The 18827-nt window shown below is 42.5% G+C and overlaps 1 protein-coding gene across 1 annotated transcript in view; it reads right to left on the reverse strand.

Moving 5' to 3' along the window:
• fgfrl1a (fibroblast growth factor receptor like 1a) overlaps nucleotides 1-18827 on the reverse strand; it is a 66475-nt gene that overhangs the window by 35267 nt on the left and 12381 nt on the right. Inside the window, exon 3 of the mRNA XM_054791931.1 lies at nucleotides 4243-4515. Coding sequence (XP_054647906.1) covers nucleotides 4243-4515 — 273 coding nt within the window. The remainder of the gene's footprint in view (nucleotides 1-4242; nucleotides 4516-18827) is intronic.

Here is an 18827-nt window from a genome sequence, read left to right on the forward strand (position 1 = left end):
GTCATATAAATAAACGTGCATGCAATGGCTAGTTTCTGCTTCAATTTCAGTTATGCCGACAACTGCTTCAGTCGACGTCAGTCAGTCAGACCGAGGGGCATGAACAAGTTCCGCTGTACTTGCAAAATTTGAAGGAAATCTAATATGTCAATCAGCAGAGCACAGACCTCCTTAGGCAAAGGCTGAACAATGCTAAAACTGTCCATCTGACTCGTTTCCTTTCTCTAGTGTGTCACTCCCCAGCTTGGCACTGATGCAAGCAGACTGTAGCGACCAAAAGTGGGAAAAAAATTCCTGAATCTACACTTCAGTCCACAAAGGCTGACTTGTGAGGGCAGCGTGAAAGGTGCTTTGGAGTAATGCCTAATTCTGCTTACTAACTCATCAACAAAACAAACACTCATCTCCCATGGTTGGCGCTTGGCTGAAGTAACAATCTGTTCCATGTTCACACAGACTTTGAGCCCCACTTTCCACCCTCTTCCTTTCCACAAATGAAGACAAATTTGTGCATGAGGACACCTGTAGTTAAACACCAAGCACACACCGACGTTCACTTTGTGCATTTCTCTGCCATTCGAGAGGGAATACTGCATGTAACCTGAGTACAAGAGTCTGGTGGTAGACATAGTAAATCCCCCCCCCTCCCATCACACACACATTCAGAAAAACACTGCAAGACCGGTCCAGATGGGAAGCTCAGCTTGTTAGAAGGTGAGTGTGTGACAAAGTGAGGTCGTGTTATTTGAGCTGCTTTTTAGGCTTTGTGCAATCACACGGACTCATACACGGACACATACGTGCACATTTGTGTGTGTGTGTGTGTGTGTGTATGTGTGTGTGTGTGTGACTCACAGTAATTAGGCTGCAAAACCTTGCCCACCTTTACATCCTTTCCAGACAGGCAGTAGATATCTCAATTAAACACTCAGAAACTTGAGAGCGGAAAAACAGAAGAGCTATCGAGAGAAAAGAGAGATAGAGAGACTAAAGAAGTGACGGACAGCGGGAACAGAAGAACAGGTGACAGAAGGACGTACAAAGGAGTTGAAGGACAGAAATGTGTAGGTATGGAGGTACTGAAAGAAGTAGAAGAAGTAGAGGTTGGAGGTATGAGGGATGGATATATGGGGGAACTTGAGGACAGAACACTGGACTGAGGGGGCAAAGAACTGGTTTAGGGAGGCATGAAGGAGTGGGGAACACAAGAACAAGGATGGATGTATGGGGGGGGACAGATCAATTGGAGGTGTGTAGAAGTTGGGAGCCAGAAAGACTAAGGGACTGAAAGATGGTAATTTGGAAAGAATGGGGGATCGAGAGACAGTGTTGGAAAGACTGGACAATAGACAAATGAAGGGACTGAAGGACAGAAAAACAAAAAAAAAAAGAGGGATTGAGGTCAAGTACAGAAAGACAACACAACTTGAGGGGTATCGAGGAGTGGGGAACCATAAGGACTAAGGAATGCTTGTATGCACCGACTAAAGCCACCTGGACACTTGCACAAATTTTGTCCACGCAGTAGTATGCAATTTTGTGTGCCAATGAGTACATTCGTCGTAAGCAGGTATGAAGTATGAACTGCGTGGGACGGCGTGTCGGTGTGCAAAGAAAATGTTGAAATGTTCCAAATTTCTGGCATGCATTAATCTTCGTGCCATTGGCATGAAATAGTCATGAACACAACGCAACCTATTTGTAAAAAAATGCGAGTGGTGCGCATCAAAGCGTGTCACATTCTCATAAATGCGTTAACTTAAACTTCAACAGTACATGACTTAGGTTTACATCAGTCGTGCAGGAGTGTGGCATTTTGTGCCAATGCGCACCATTTTTGGTCACGAATTGCGCGCCTTATGTGTAACAGAATGCAAACAGTGCGCAAACTAGTCTTCATGCTTTTCAGGCGTACCATCTAAAAGACACGCATTGCCACAGTGAATTGCAGGACGATGCGGAGGCAAAATTCGTGCAAGTGTCAAGGTGGCCTTAAGAACGCAGATACAAAGCGATTTGAAGATTGACGAACTGGGGAATTTGTAGGGACAGGGAATTAAAAGAAAGAACTGGGTGGTGGCGGTGTGGCGGGGGTATGGATGGGTACAGAGGGATTGAAAAAACAAAAAGACTGAGGCACGGCGGTCTGGAGGGACAAAGGACTGGACGATGGCGGTATAGAGTGAAATAGCGCCGATGCTAGACTGCAACCCGATCCCACATGTTGGTTTTGGTCCAGTGGACAGCTGCATTCTCACTTTGGACAAAGTCAGATGGAAAGAAGATAAAGTGGATGTGCTACTGCAACGCAAGAGTTTTACGTGGTTGAGATCGTACTGGAGTGGGTCAGTACGGATCCTTCCTAATCTGCTGGTGGGATTAATGGATGAATTGTGACATAAGACCACGCAGTGTTACGCTGAGCTCTTGTCTGCAGCCTGATGAGCTCAAATCCCTGACAAGCTCATTCTTTTTCAACATGCAGCACCTCCACAATCCAGCTACAATTAAAACCACATGTCAGATGTTACAGCCCAGCTCCTAAATCACTGCGAATCATCGCACGACTCACTTGTATGCTTGCACACGGACCTCAACACACATGCACACAAGCCAAACAGCTTCCTTCCTTTTTCCGCACGACTTCCCATCCCCGTTCCAGACACGCTCCCATTGTCAGCACATCTGGTTCAAACTATTGTGATGTGTACATTTTCAATCACTCATCTTCTACCAGGCGCGGCCGTATTTCCATCCTCACTTGTGAGAGCGACACACTTCCAGCAAAAACCTTCCAACAAAAAAGTGGACATTTCGTAGCCATCGAGATACGAAACTGAGATAATATTGACAGGAATGAAACGGTGGTTGGAGAAAATTGAGGAAGGAGGAATGACTGGTCAAACTGAGAAATAAGTACCAAAAAGGGAAGCAAAGAAGAAGTAGGCAAGGGGACAGGACACCTCAAAGGCTCTGAAGCTCTTACTCTGTGTACCTCATTGTATATGCAGATTGCTCCAGCTATGATAACAAGGCGAGCACCACGAATGGAGACGCTTGCTTTTGAGTCTCAGATTGGATTGCAGAAGGGGGTCATCTTTGAAGGTTAACCTTCCCGGCCGCCGTTTGAAACGCGGCAACTCTAAATTAAGACTAAGAATTTTATTACGCCGGCTCACTGTTTGATGTGATGGGAAAGAGGCCATTATGAACTTTAAAAGGGTGGAAAGACTGCCGCGTAATCGTGCCTCAATATGAAATCGAGTTGAAGTACTTCTGCTCTATTTTCTGTACATCACAAAATAATATGTTTGCATACAAAATGGTTTATTATTCATGTCTACAACCAGGCTAGTCAATATTGCTCCACTCCAGTCCTGTATGTAGCAGTAAAGAGCTTTGGTGGGTCAATGTTCCACTTGGACAGAATGCTAACAAAATGTATCGTATAGTAACGTATTTCCTTACTGTACTACTACAAACATAAAAATGCCTATTAGAGGCTTTAACGTACACAAAAACTCACCATATTTTGCAGCCATGTGATACTGGTGAAAATGTGCATAATCGTCCCTTACGACATCACGGTTTGAACATTGCTACGTCACCATATCGTGGGTTTTCAATCATGAATTAATTAATAAATGATTGCTGTTTCATGGTTGACTATTGACCGTGACTAGTCCAAAAATATTGAAATGCAAGTCATATTATATTGACAGTTGAAAGGTATCTGTGTTCTTGTCCTGTATTGACGCACGGAGGACAGTGAAAGAGTAGGAAAGATGGACAAAGAGCAGCTGTCTGCCTGCATGGCAGCTGTTGACCCCCCCTGATCCCCACATGCATCCAAGCTGCCTCGCCGCCTGCTGCACCCCGAACCAACACACTTGCATGTGTGAATGTGTCAGGCCACTTGCAGCTATGTTGTTTATATGGATGAGGACAGTAGCCATTGAAGACACACACACACAGTGCAGACACATTGATTAAAGATGTCTGCATGATGATGACATCACTGCAGGCATACCAAACCATGATGCAACCACAGTCCGTCAACACAAACAGAGCCGGCGTGGACACAAAAACAGAATGACTGTGGTGTAATTTCTTAGGTGCGGCAGCACAAACTAATAAAACGCAACACAAGAGCCCTATTCAAAATGTGTTATTGTAGAATTTGACAGTAAATTGAATCACAAACAAAAAAGCCCAATGTGCGCACGTTTGGCCTGCACTCACCGATGATGATGAGGGTGACGTTGACGTTGACGCTGCCAAAGCCGTTGATGGCCTTGCAGACGTACGTGCCGGCGTCACCTGCCTCCACATCTTTGATGCGCAGGCCGTGCTGCAGCACCCGGAAGCGCGTCCAGCCACTGTGGATGTTGCGGTTGTCCTTGGTCCACATGAGGAGAGGCGGTGGGTCGCCCTCCACGGGGCAGGGCAGCGTCATGGTCCGACCCAGGCGGACGCTCTGCCGGTGGAGCACTCGCTCAGACACCCTGGGCGGACCTAGAGGAGCAGCAAAGAGGAGACGGCGGTGAGAGGTGAGCGTCATTTTAAATTACTTATGATTTACACTCATGTCATGTACAGTAATGATGAAGTCTTCACAATAAGCCTAGATCAGGGGTGCTCAAAGTCTGCGAGTCTTAAATTGTTTTCTATTGGTCCAAAAATAAAATGAAATATCTTATTTTTTTAGAAATTAGGGCCAAACTAAAAAATAAGTATTAAACGTCATAAGATGTTATGAGAGAAAAGTAGTAAATGTTGAATTATCAGATCTTACTCATACTCATAAGACATAGCAGAGACGTACTGTAAGCCCTTTTATTTATGCTATTGAAGCTTTAAGGATTTGGATTTATTTTTGTGTGTTTAAAAAGGAAGAAGGTAATCAATATCAAAGTGCCCTCCCCACCATATTTATATAGTTTGCACACCCCTGACCTAGATATATGGACAGACAACTAGTGGGAACACTTTGTGGAAGGCCCTTTTCTGTTCCCCGGCCACAAAGCAAGGTCCATAAAGGAATGCTTAGATGACTTTGGTGTGGAGGAACCACAACAGAAATGGAGCAGAGCCATCAGTGACCGTAGAAATTGCTGAAAATTCCCCATAGACATAACCACGAGGCGTGACCTTGAGCGCTCAGTGAAACAGGCGGTGTAGCGGGAGGACTGAATGGGAGAAGTGGGAGGAGGTGAAGAGCTGGCTCAATTTGGGACAAGGCTAAGGCGATGATGCACGGAGGAAGGAGGACAAATGAGAAAAAGACGGCAGGGAGGGAGCGTGGTGGAATTTAAGGGAGTGAGTGCGAGGCTGCAGAAGGGGATGAAATACGTCAGAATGTGAGGGGAGTGGAGAGCAAGGCAAACAGGAAGAAGAGAAAAAGGAAGCAGGGGAGTGCGCAAGGTTCAGTGGCTTCTCATGACTCCTTGTGGGCTTCAACAATAGCCTCCATATTTAGCAGTGTCACGCACAACAGAAGTCTGTGGACACGCTGACATTGGACACTATAAAAAGCACCGGTTTGCAAATCCATCATAAAAGTCTCAGTGGTGTCAGGCACATGCAAAGCAACTCTGTGTAACTGGACGATTAACGAGCAAATAAATATGTCCCTTTGGGCCACTGATTTGTTGCACTTGGTCCCGCTGGAGCTTCCATTTGAAAGCCACTGACGATAATTAGCCGTATTTTAACTGCAGGAGACACATGAGCACATTAAACGGTCACAAAGAAAGTTATGTTTTCATTGGTTTGCGTGCAACTCAGTGTTTGTAATATCGAAACTTAAAACCAATCAAACTGCACTGGGGCAAGTTCATTACAAGGAGCGCAGGCTATGTTCAAAGCTTTTAAAAAAAAAATTAATCCTAACCATTTCAACCTTTTGATGTTATTTAGAATAACTGACTATGCATGAAATAAAAAATATAGCGTATAAAAATGATTACAAAAAATATATTGTCAATCGGCATACTGCACTGAGCACTCAACCCACACATAGTAACGTCATCAAAGTCCACCTTCATGTACTCACACCCAGCACCAGCATTTGGGAACAATGATGAGGTGAAGAACGGCAAAAATATAAGTCTATGCGTGGCAGCATCAGAGAAACTTTCACTGTGTCTCCGAACACACAGCTATGGTGCGTTTAAGGACCGCTGGGAATAAATTCTGCGGGAAACTTTGAAACGAAACGACATAAACCTGTAAAAACTATGGGCTTTTAACAGTAGATTATTTTTAAAATAAAATCATAGCGTTTATTTTCAAAATTGATACGCCTTTAAATAAAATTCTGTGTAGTTATTTCCAAAACTAATTTATATTTGCTCCTGGAAGTTTTTTCCACGGCCCGGTTCGGCCCCGCCCACGGACCGCTACGTGTGGTGGTTGGGGACACCTGGTGTAATGAACACATTATGCTTTTTTTTACTGGATGTATTTCACAAATAAACACTGGCTCTTCTTAAAGTGTGATATTTCATAACCAGGGCTTTACGTCATGTTCCCCATGACAGGTTTGACTTTAGTTTTGTTTTTTCTTAGTTTTCATGTCTTTGATGTTCCTATTTTGGTTTTCTGCTTCCTGTTTGGTGCCATGTGCAGCTGCTTTGCAGTCGCTGGAGAGCGCGTCTAGCGGTACCCATAATCAGTGATGCTATGCAAATTGCATATTTACAATCCAAAGGCAAAACTTGGAAATAATTCCAAACCGCCGATATCATTATTGCCAATAAAAACAATCCTGATACTGTATGATCTGATGGCTAATTTTTATGCTAATATCGGCTAATAATATTATTGGACAGCTCTCGCTGTAAGACAGTGATTAGTTCAAGCTCCAGTAACTGCTTCTCTCTTTAATTTGTAAATTTTCATAAAATGTCTTCAAGGTTGGCAAATCAGTTGATGGCAATAAGTTCCATTTCTTGTTCTACAGATGTCATCACACTGACGAAGCCACACAAAAAAAAAACACGCTTGTTGTGTTAATTTTTTAGTCTTTTAGATTATAGAAGCGTATATGACATTATCAGGAGCATCCAGGCTCTGAAATAGAGAAGCATAAATAAGGCTGCTGTAGAGTTAAAAAAAAAAAAGTTGTCTTGAAGTGTTTGCTTTCACAGGAGGAGGCGGAGTCACTGATGTATGGCTGAAGGGGAAATGTGTGAGAAAGACATTAGTCACAGCCTCCTGGATTGGGGGGGCTACAAAGTGTATGGATTTCTCATCAGAGGCCCAAGACTCTCTTTGTCACCTCTTTCCCTTTTGCACTCCCCATGCTGCTCTTTTTACCAGTGTTTTCTTTCCTGCTTCCAACGCATTGAAACATAATTCCACAAACAACTCCCATGCTTGGCCTTCCTGTGGAGCCGAAAAGACCCCCACTCACTCACCCCTCACCACCACCAATGAGACCGTTCTTCCACATCACTCCCGTCACGCACATTCACACTCTCCTCTCTGCTTGAGTCGTATATCAGTGCTTTATCTCTCCGCAGTGATTTACTCACACACACACACACTCACACACACACCAGCTTCACAGGAGCTGGACCTCTCAGTGAACTGCTCACTTTGACAGTTAACCTCTCAGACAGCCTCTACCGTGATGAAGAGAAGACCAACATGACAAACTTCTTTACTCCTCGTTCTTCCTCTCTTCATCACACTCCAACCGAACCCCTCCTCCTCCAACTCCTCCTCGGCCTGAGTTACTTCTCAAGGGGCTGAAACTCTAACGTTTATTTATTCTTTGGCATTTTTTCTTGGCTACAAAAGGCTGGTTTATGCTTCTGCGTAGTCACCACGCCTTCCCTTCCGACGCCTTTCCAAGCTTTGTGTCAGGGTTGAGCACGCAGAGTGCAGTTCTCCACCGAAACGCTAGGGGCGCCGTTTTGCGGAGAGTCAACTCGGTGAGCAACCATGACACTCGTTCACTATTTAGCATGCTATCCTTCTTCGTTGCTGGTGAACAATGGCAATTAAAAAGAAAAGAGGAGTATTATTAGGGCTGGAATTAATCAATGTGTTACATGAGTCACTTTTATTGCAAATGTCAATTCAAAATCGGAGAATGCCTTCACAAAAGTCGTATACACGCACACACACACACACACAGGAAATAACGTACAAAAAAACTACTAATCAACGCATTAAACTACGCTGGAGGGTTTGGTGGCACCTTGGCACAGAAGCACAAACAGTTCTTAACTTCTTTTTACACTAGTACAGTCGAGAATGTAAAAAATTGGATTTGTTAGGCAATATGAATCATCTTCGTATTACACCTTTATCAACTCTAAGACAATTAAGAGTGAGTGAGTTTCATTGCTTGTACTACAGCGGTTCGTTTATTTTTACACTATTACAGGTATACTGTATATATATATCTTACCCCCTTAGCATTCTAGCATTTTTTGGGGGCTAAAAATTCATACCCAAAGTAAATATAAAGCTGTCTTTGAACTATTTGGAGGAGAGATGTGGCTTCGGGATCTTTTGAAAGCTAACAAGCCGAATTTTATCCCCCAAAGAGAGAAACCGTCTCAACTGACATTGAGGAAGAGGAGTTGGAATACACTGAAAAAGAAGGATTTCTCAGGTTTGTTCGTTCTTGGCTTTAAATGTGCTGTCAAAATAACTACTTTGGTGGTATGAACTGGAAAACACTATGAGACCGTAGCTTGAGTCCTTACCTAATCCCATGTCAAATTGACAATGACAGGTGTGCAATTTGGAGATATTTGGTCAAAGTCTTCACTAACTCCATGCAAACACAGGTCGGTGTCATCTGGACGATGTGTCTCGTCTTTCAAGACAACTTTTTTTTTTATTTAAAAAAAAATGTACTGAATCATTGTCAACATAATAGGACTATTTGTGTCCGTGAGATTTACTTGCAATACAGTGAGGCTTCGACGGTGAGTTGCATTTGGTTTTTAGTTTAGTTCCGTGTGTGCCTGTATTTATAATTGTGTCCTGGAATGCTGTACATCAACAAATCTGAGCGACATAAGTTTTCAAATGATGTATAACATGCCGTGGTATGCAAATAGGCGGCCAAAGCCCTGGTTATGTGTAAGCGTTAAGGGGTTAAAAATGTACACTTACATACAGTACATACTGTATATATGACAGTTGATGATGTTAAAATGTAAAAATGTTGCCTGTACAGAGTTGGTCATTTTTGGTTCGACTATTTCTAATGTAAAAAAATGTCTAAACAAATCAGAAGGCAACCAGCACACTACAACAGACGGGGTTGGTTCCACAGTATAGTTTGAAAGCTGGAGAATAAAAAGCTACAGTCCATGTGTGGTACACCAGATGGGCAGGAAAGGAAAAGAAAGGTTTTTACAACTTTAAGTCTGTTTAGTCCATTTGGCTTTCCTTCGTTTGCCACATGACATCCTTGTTGTTTGTGCGTCTGTGTGACCGTAAAAACACAAAAAACGTGTGCGCCCCCCTCTGCAGTGGTGTGCAGGCAGGTTGCATCTGTTTTTATAGCTTATTGTGCAGACGGTAAAACACAATGGCAGGCAGGACCTTCCAGCTTGCAGGTCGTTCTCTGTTTAAAATCATTTATTCCTCACAAACTAATATGGACCGGTATTAAGTCACTTTAATGTGCTTTCTTTGGTTCCCTCCAGGCTTTGAAATTCAAGACTGACTGCCTGCTAGTGTCAGAACATACGGTGCTGTTTGTTTGGACCAGGGCCGCTGCTGCTGCTTTTCTCTGTGCAAACTTGCCATAGATGGAAATAAAAATCAATCAAGAGGAGCAAAAGCTTCATTATGTCAGCACCACTGGGCTTTCTTGACACAGAAAATGAGCTTTAGCGTCCCTACACTTCAAGTCGATCCATCTTTTGAATGCCGTGAATGTTCTTCTGGTGCTGAAATAACACCTGCTCAATGGCAGCTTGGAGACATTGGACTTGGGGAGGGTTCTGAAAGGTCCAACACAAAACTGTTGTTGGCAGGAAAGTGAGACGGGAGCAAGAAGAGAAGGCCAAGGAATGCTTTGATGAGCTCATACTGTTAACACATTTGTGTTTGTCATATTAAAAACTATTTAAAAAGTAACTATCACACTTGCGTGTCACCCCACAGTCATTACTAATTAGCAGTAAGCAACATTCACTGGAAGAGACCAACAAATATGACATGAAACATAGCACAACATAAATAGTATATACAACATTATTGTGAAAAGCTGCAAAAAACATGAAGACCACTCGTGATGATGTATCTCTTATGGGACAGAAGAAGTAAAGGTGTCCCGATACAATATTGTATATTGGTCTGGTATCTGCAAATGTTTTTTATTAGTCTGCATCTATTGATCACAACAAGGAGCAGGCACGACGTCAAAGTCCAAAAAAGACGTTACAGCCGAGTGCAAGAACCGCGGTGCACAAGTCCAGTGGCAGAGAAGCGGGAAAGTTCCACGTGTCCAACCTCATCATGCATCCGAAGCAGCACCATGAAAAAACAGCATGAGGATCCTCACAAAACAACCCCCCCCAACCCCCCTAGTTTCTTTAGTCTTTTATTTTTCACTTTTTAAAAACAAAACTTGCACAACAGGTGACAATGCAGACCTGATTTGAGCCTCTTATCCAGAAGAAAGTGCACAGCAGTATTTTGTTTTTACAAATAAAAGGAAATCACAAGGTTTGAGGTAGGGAATAAAATAAATAAAATAAAAAACAATTTAAACCACCAATGTTTCCTGAGTTTTCACTTTCCTTGTACGGCAAAAAGGGAAAAATGCCCAAATGCAGCATCTCTGTGGCTATTTAACTAGTAAAATATCAATCTAAAAACAGCAGCTGACTTTCAAACCTTTGCAGCGGTAGATAGGATCGGATGAGCCGATATTTCGCAGGGTGCAAAACTTATATCACTCTCACAACGACAGGTACGTCCCACATGGCGGACATGTTTGTTTTTGGCTTTGTGAAGGGAAAGTGGGAGGGAGACGGTCGCTGTGGGCTGGATGCTGCAATGGGTGCGGAGCTGATCGGCAGGCCTGATTGGCGTTATAAAGCAAGTATCAGCATATGCCGATTTTCACGGAAATTGCCCGATACCGATCTGTGACCGATCGATTGGCGCACCCCTAATTAGATATTACACTAATATCTATTTGCTTTTTTAACTACAACACCAAGCTAATATGTCCATGTTTTCCTCATATCACTTAGCTTAAATTGACTTAAATTGGACTGGTTTTAACATCGAACAGAATATCAAAGTGCAACCCAAAACTGAAATGAGCAAATGTATGAAATACTGTAAGTGTGGTGTGAATATATTATCGGTAATAAGACATCGAGAAAGGGGTAGGATTAAATAAACTCGGCTTCTTCCTACTCCTTTTTGTTGTTGACTATGTGATGTTCTTAAATGTAACTTATTAAGCATGTCTGAAACAAATAAACCATACCGTACCCCCTTTAGAAGGACAATGCACATAAAACACACACACACACACACACACACACAAGACTGAACAGTGCTGTTGCATTTGTCTACAAAAAAGCTGTCACTGGCAGTCTTTGTTGGACTGGAAAAATTGACAGCTACACATTAAGATGTCACACTCACACTCACACACACACACACACACACACACACACACACGCGCACGCACACATCAACTGCTGCTTGTTACGCCATTGTGACAGCTAACATCAGGCCTGAGGCTATGAGGGGCGAAGGGTCTGAGAGGAGGTTTAGGTGTGTCATTGTCATTGTGCACCCGTTCACTTAAACACACAACACTAATGGCTGACACTCCGCAGATGCACACACACAAAAGACACAAAAGCACACGCTGTGGTGGAATCTGCTAAGCGATTGAGTCCGGCAACATGATTGCAAACAAAAACAACCCCAGAAATGGTTGTTTTTCAATTAGTTTTAATAAGACTTGGAGTCACTCTACCACCTGTGTTTCTCTTCATCCTCTCTCTCTCCGTCTCGAGTACACACATGTACAGTGGAGGGGGTTTTCACGAGGCGGATTAGAAATAAAGGCTATTGTAACAAAGGCTCTTATGTATTGAAAATGAGGCTGTCAGACTAGTAGTCATGTCAAACAATCTCTCGCCTGTGTCCTCATCTTGTCACACAGTTGGCTGTTGGCTTTGCGTGTTGCCTTCCTGTCTGCTGACTAGTTTGGTTTTTAGCCTGCCTGCCTGCTACGCCTGTGTCTAGCTACAGACTACTCCAATGCCTTTACTAGTGTGTTCCACCGATGTCAAACATGTGCAAAACAAACAGCCCATCAATCAGTTTCATCAATCAGCTGTCTTCTTCCACCTAAGTCTTACCATCGGCTACTTGGCTAGCTTGCCCCACCTGTTATTGTACAATGAGATCCACCTTGTTCAACCTATGTTTTACCATGAGCTCCTGGTCTACCTTGTTCCACCTGTCTCTTACCATCAGCTCACTGCCTTCCTTGTTCCACCTGTGGCTAACTATCAGATCTTTGCCCAACTTATTCCACCATTATCCAACAATCAGCTCCACTCGTATCTTATCATCATCTCCTTGCCTACCTTCTCGTCATGTCAACCAATCAGCTTCATCTGTGTCTAACAATCTGCATCCTTGTGTCATCTATGCCTTATCATCGGCTCCTAGCCTACCTTCTTCCATCTAACAATCACCTTCATTCCACCTGTGTTTAAACGACTTGCCTATCTTCCTCCACCTGTGTCTACCGATCAGTTCTCTGTCTACCTTGTTGCACCTGTAGCTTATCAGCGACTCGCCAACCTTCTTTGACCCGTGCCAAACCTGTTCCATCTCTGTCAAACAATCAGTTCCACCTGTGTCTTACTATCGACTACTTGCCTTACTTCTTCCATAAAGCATCATTACTACATCATCCCAGAGAGTTTAACTGTAAAAGCCAAGACAAGACTGTGTTTGGTGAGATCAGAGTGACCGTGAACTTTCACCACCACGTTCCAATCAGAGCATCCTTCAGCCGAGTTGACAAAAAAAAAAGAAACAGGAGAGCGAAAATGGAGCCAGAGAGCATGAGGTCCTGCAAAGCAGCAAGAACCTCAGGCTGGTTTCAACCCAAAGCTTATAAAATGTTTACAGAAACCACATCAAGGCAGTATGTGCTTGAGAATGTGGTATATAAACTGTGGGGGGGGGTTACAAATTAGAGATGACGAGAAGAGACGAAAGAGAAAGTCAAGGAATAAATAAAGTATGAAGGCATCCAACAAACAGGAAGGTGGCAAAGTACTGTGTACTGACTCTACACCACCACTGCAGTAATACACAAAATATACTAATGTACAATTATTTCATTTCATATACTGTATGTGTGACTATGCCACCTGAAAGTGACTAATATAATACTCATCAAGTTTTGGTCCCCTGTGTTCTTTTTATCATTAAAAAGTGCCTGCCTATGTCGACATCAACATAACATTTGAGAGCCAAAAAGGTCAAGTCTATTAAAAATCCACCCATTTATTTCAACATGGGTTGTTGTATTGTCATCTTTATAAATATTGCTGTCTAGTTACACAACATCACAATGTGCACACAGTAACTTCCTGTTCAGTGCAAAGTAAGCTTCAAAATAAAAGCATGGCAGTATTAACCTGGATTCTACCACAGCAACAAACAAAATGCACACATTACATTTTTTAAGATGGTTAGCCACCAGAAGAAATATTTGCACATGTACAATTTTGGTTATGTTGACACCCGCTTATGTTGACGTTAGTCAGCCAGTCTGAGGGGCGTCGATGTTTCACTGTACTATACTATGCTACATTGAAAGGTACTGTATATTCTTTAGTCTTGATAAGACATTCATTGGTGTATATTTTATAAAATGTACTTTCCCAATAAAAGGCCACAGCGCCTGCACGTGAAACAACCTCCTCGGGGTTAAATGTAAAAGGAAGTCATCATCTGAAATGATGCTGCATTGGGTGTGTGAGTTCCTCATTGTTTGGTTGCTTTTAGTCTTTGAGATGTTTAGAAGGTGGAGCTTAACCAGAGATTAGGACAAGACACATAGAGATGAACAAATGCACTTAGTCATGGCTGAGGATTTGGGTGGAATGTGGGAGGTGGGCATGGTGTGTGTGTTGGGTGCATGCATGGAATGTCAAACTCCCCACCCAGTGAACCAGAAAGTGCACACACGCGCACACACACACACACACGCACACACACACAGGTGGAGGACTTGGAGGAAACAGGAAGAAGGAGGAAAAAGATTTAATACTGAATCATCACATATATCATCACAACCTTTCACACTTTTTGCTCAATGTTTCACATCACTTTTTTCATACATCAGCCACTGTGGTGAAATAAGACATGAGAACTTGGTCCAACTAACTCATGGCCAGATTTCAAGGTCAAGAAGTTTAAAAGTCCAGCAGAACACAATGCATTTCACAACACTGGGCAAACTCCGATTTGGAAACTATGGATCCGTTGCAACCAAAAGGACCGAAGTGTGGTCCTTTTGGCCTTTTGAGGCCTCCGAGATGTGTTAAGTCTTTATTAGCCGGCGGGGTACTCTTATAATAAAAATTAAACAGGGTCCAAATCACAACAAAGAAGGTTTAGGGCCACAATGAAAAGAAAAAAAGGTTACGGGAAACAAGTAAGCACAGCATAGCATGCGATGCATTTGACTTACATTGATGATCATGGTTTCTGTCGGCTCATCATTAGTGTTATGTGATATTTAGACAGACTTTATTGATCCACGAGGGAAATTGCTTGGTTGCAGTAGCTCAGTTGCAGAAGAAAAACAAAAATTTATAATGCAATACAATATGAATAGAATATAATTGAAAAGAATATAAGATTGATAAGATTTTCATATAGGCGTGGCAGCGTGGAGCACTGTTGGGAGGTCCACTGTAGCCGGCGGGTTTCGGGGAGCTGCACTGCTGCGTGCTGGGAAGGACAGCATGGGTTCAGGGCCTGATTTGCCTTGGGGTGGGGGTGGCACTGGGTGCGACAGTGAAAGAGGGGGAGAGACTGGCGGCCCGACACAAAGAGTATGACTTCAGTTCCCAGGAGGAGGACGAGGACAGCAATGATTGACTTTACTGGTAGGCTACTGTTTAACCAGCCAAATTACCCGCACTGTTAGGCACTGTTGGGGAAAAAAACATTTATTTAATTAAAAGTTTTTAAAAATCTTTCTGTGTACTAACCATCCCATGTTACAACGTGGACACCTGCAGCTTATAGACCGGTGCAGCCTGTATACATACAAATCTTTTTTTGCTTTAAATTTAGTGGTTGCGGCTTATACACCTGTGCGCTCTATTGTACGAAAATTACGGTAATAGAATCTAGCTGCAGTCCTTCCTTGTGTCTTATTGTTATCTTCTTGCCAGTGTGTCTTCACTTAAGAGTGCCTCTCTTTAATTGTGTTCTATCAACATGGCAGGCTCGCTTACAGCAAATATTGTCTTTATCTCTAACAACAGCAGGTGGCGGGCCGAAATGTGTGTGTGTGTGCGTGTGTGTCTGTGTATGTGTGTTATCACTTGTGTTAATGAGTAATGGCGTCTGCCTCCAGAAAGCTGATAAAAGATAGGTCGAGGACAGCAACACACACTAACACAAATAAACACACAAGCTGCTACGCCTCACACACACACACACACACACACACACACACACAAACCAGAGTGTTAACAATTTCATATCTTTTGACAAATTGCGCACAACCTTGTTTGAGCATCAGAATGTGTTGACACATGAACACACGATGCGTACAATATTGAGACTGCATGTGTGTAGCTGTAGATCACCCACTGGCTGCCACACAAGCCGGCCCACCCGACACTGACAGAACTGGCACATTGACCTGACCCTGTGCATTCCACACACACACGGTACGACAACACCTGCTGTGTCAACACCACAGCAGATTGCTCCACAACGCTGCTCCTACGATAATAGTACTTCAAGTCAAAAGAAGTCCAATCAGTGGTGTTCAAGCACACACCATCATACGGCCAGAGGTTTCTAATATTTTGACCCTTCCAAATAGCTAAATAAGGCCATCAAAGGCGGTTAGACTTGTTGGCTTATAAAATAATGCAGGTGCCAGTGTCACTCCAGTCCTGTAGGTGGTGGTAATTCACCTTAAAAAGCAACTGGTCTTCTTCTGGATCTGCTGGTTCACTGCCCCATTTGACCCCAATGCAAGCGGCCTATATGGTCCAAAATTGTAAATTTCACAATTGCACCCCCTCCTCCTGCTTCTTACACCTAGCAGAGGTGCTAGTAACAGCGGCCGCCAAAAGACTGTTATTATTTTTGCAGAGGCAGAACATTAAATGTGCAAGTGTACCTAATGTTGCAGCCAGTGAGTGTACATGTCTGTGTTGTATCTGCCAAGACACGCGAGGGACAAACGCTTTTGAGGTGTTGACTGATAGTGGACGTTCACACGCACAGACAAAATCAGTCGTCACGCTGCTTTTACTTGTCAGTATGCACCAATATCTCTGTCTGCACTACTTCTTCTAGCATTTCCTCTCATCATGATGCAAACATCTAGGAATGTCTTTGTTACATCTGATGTATAATGCCGGAGGTGTCCAAATATTTTGTTTTTAAAAAAAGAGCTGCTAGCCAAAAATGGTCCCAGGGCCACACTTTGGACACCCTCGAGCATTTTCCACTATACAAGTACAACTCTGGATATGCATGCATTGAGATAGTATATCCTGCCAAAGGATACCTGGAAATTTCACTTTTAATTCAAAACTTGAATAGGGCATGAGAGTCAAAATATTTGGATCATACCCACCTTAGTGCAGTGCAGTTACTGTACACGCCACTGCAAACTAGCAGCCACAACAACAACAATATCAATCCAAACAGAGCTTTATCATCTTTGTAACAGCAGACATTTTGACACAGTGGTTATACGAGTGTGACTAGGAGGTAACGAGGTGACGAGGAGGTAAATCTACATAGACACCCACCATAAAAGCCATGGTAAAACATGTTTAGTATGGTACAATATGAGAAAAAAGAAAACATGCTTTCCTCAGCATAGCCGTCACTATCTCCCACCCCGGATCCCTACTCCACAGCCACTAAAAGCGCCAGCAAACAACAATTAATTCCACAAAGCAGCGCATAAGTGGCTCTGGTGATTACGTGGACAACAATGGGTCTGTTGTGGCCCACTGTGATAATGCCGCCAGCACAACAGAGGGATTACATGCACATAATACATGCACTGAGCTGACCGGTGTGATGAAGAATAATTAACGCAGCTAACCACTCCTCAGTGGTTCGCTGCGTCCAACACTCGTGTCTTTCTGTCTTTCAAGCCATGAATGGAGGATGCGTCGTCTTGTTTCGGCTGCCTGTGAGGTCCGAGCAACGCACGCAAAGTCTCCAGGCAGAACAACGTCTGGCTTCTGGCAGCAACACAGCACAAATTCCACTTTGTTGTCCAGCGTTGCTGATTTTAGTCCACTTTAAAAGCATTGCTGCTAAACCGCCTTGATTGAAAAACATGATGGGCCTCAGTGTAGGACACACATGAATGCGGGATTAAACTACTTCAGCTTTAAAAAGATACAAATAAATGTTGCATAAAAAGTCAATTAAAAATTAAATATATATGACGGATTTTTTTATGTTTGTGTAAAAAAAAATACATTTTTAATTAAAAAAATGTAATTTAAATAAAAAATAATATTGCATTGATATGTCATAACTAAATATTAAGTCAATTAAAATATACATGGAACAATTATATGTCGATATATCATTATAATTAAATATGATAAAACAAAAACAAGTCACAAAAGTAAAAAAAAAAAAAGTATTGTGCTCTCATATAAATATTTTCCGGTAATTAAAATATGTTTTAACTAACACAATATACAGTAAAGCATTAAAACAATCTTTTTCAATTAAAATATATATATACAGTATATTCTATTTATATATGAGGACATTTTCCTTTCATTCTATTTATTAATAACTTTAGAGATTCAAGATTAGTTTAAACACAATATATTCCCTCAGGGAAATGAAGGTTCCAGTAGAAGCAATGTTGTATGCAGTACACACCACAGTAACAATTATTTATTCATATTTTTATTATTACATTTCTTTGTGGATTGACAGAAAAAAATAAAAGAACATAGTTTTATTGAGCGGTTTGGTGTCCATTAAGACTTAAGGTACCAAATATGGTTGCGATGGTATCCGATGACAGGTTATAACACTCCAATTAATTTTACAAGGGTTGAAATTTAGGCTTTCCAAATATTTTTCTAGGTGATCTTTCAACCAAAACAACCATACTTGACGCCACACGTCGGGGAAATGATTAATTTGATCTTGAAGCAACAAAAAAAAAAAACGGATAAAATTCAAATACTTCAGTAAAGACAGACAACTCTCTGCAGTGGACACGGCGCCTTGAGAGTTGACGTCCCGGTGGGGGCTCACCCACCCCCACATCTCTCACACTGCTCTCACATTCCCCCAGTGGTGTGGATTCCACATCAGCAGCTGGCAGCGGGGTGGGGGTATGGCGAGGGGGGTGGCGGTTTGCACATTTCATCCATGTTTTGCCACAACAATGACAGACAGCTTCTAATTCTGTCTGCCATATTTTGTATTTTCCTTGAGGTTTTCTTTTTACTGGAACAACCACAACTTAACAGTGAGACGACCAACACTGAAAGTTAAAGAAGGACAACGAGCATATGTGGACAAATGTATTGGGACACAGCTCTTAATGA

Source organism: Dunckerocampus dactyliophorus, chromosome 11, assembly GCF_027744805.1.
Source record: "Dunckerocampus dactyliophorus isolate RoL2022-P2 chromosome 11, RoL_Ddac_1.1, whole genome shotgun sequence".
Classification (NCBI taxonomy): Eukaryota; Metazoa; Chordata; class Actinopteri; order Syngnathiformes; family Syngnathidae; genus Dunckerocampus; species Dunckerocampus dactyliophorus.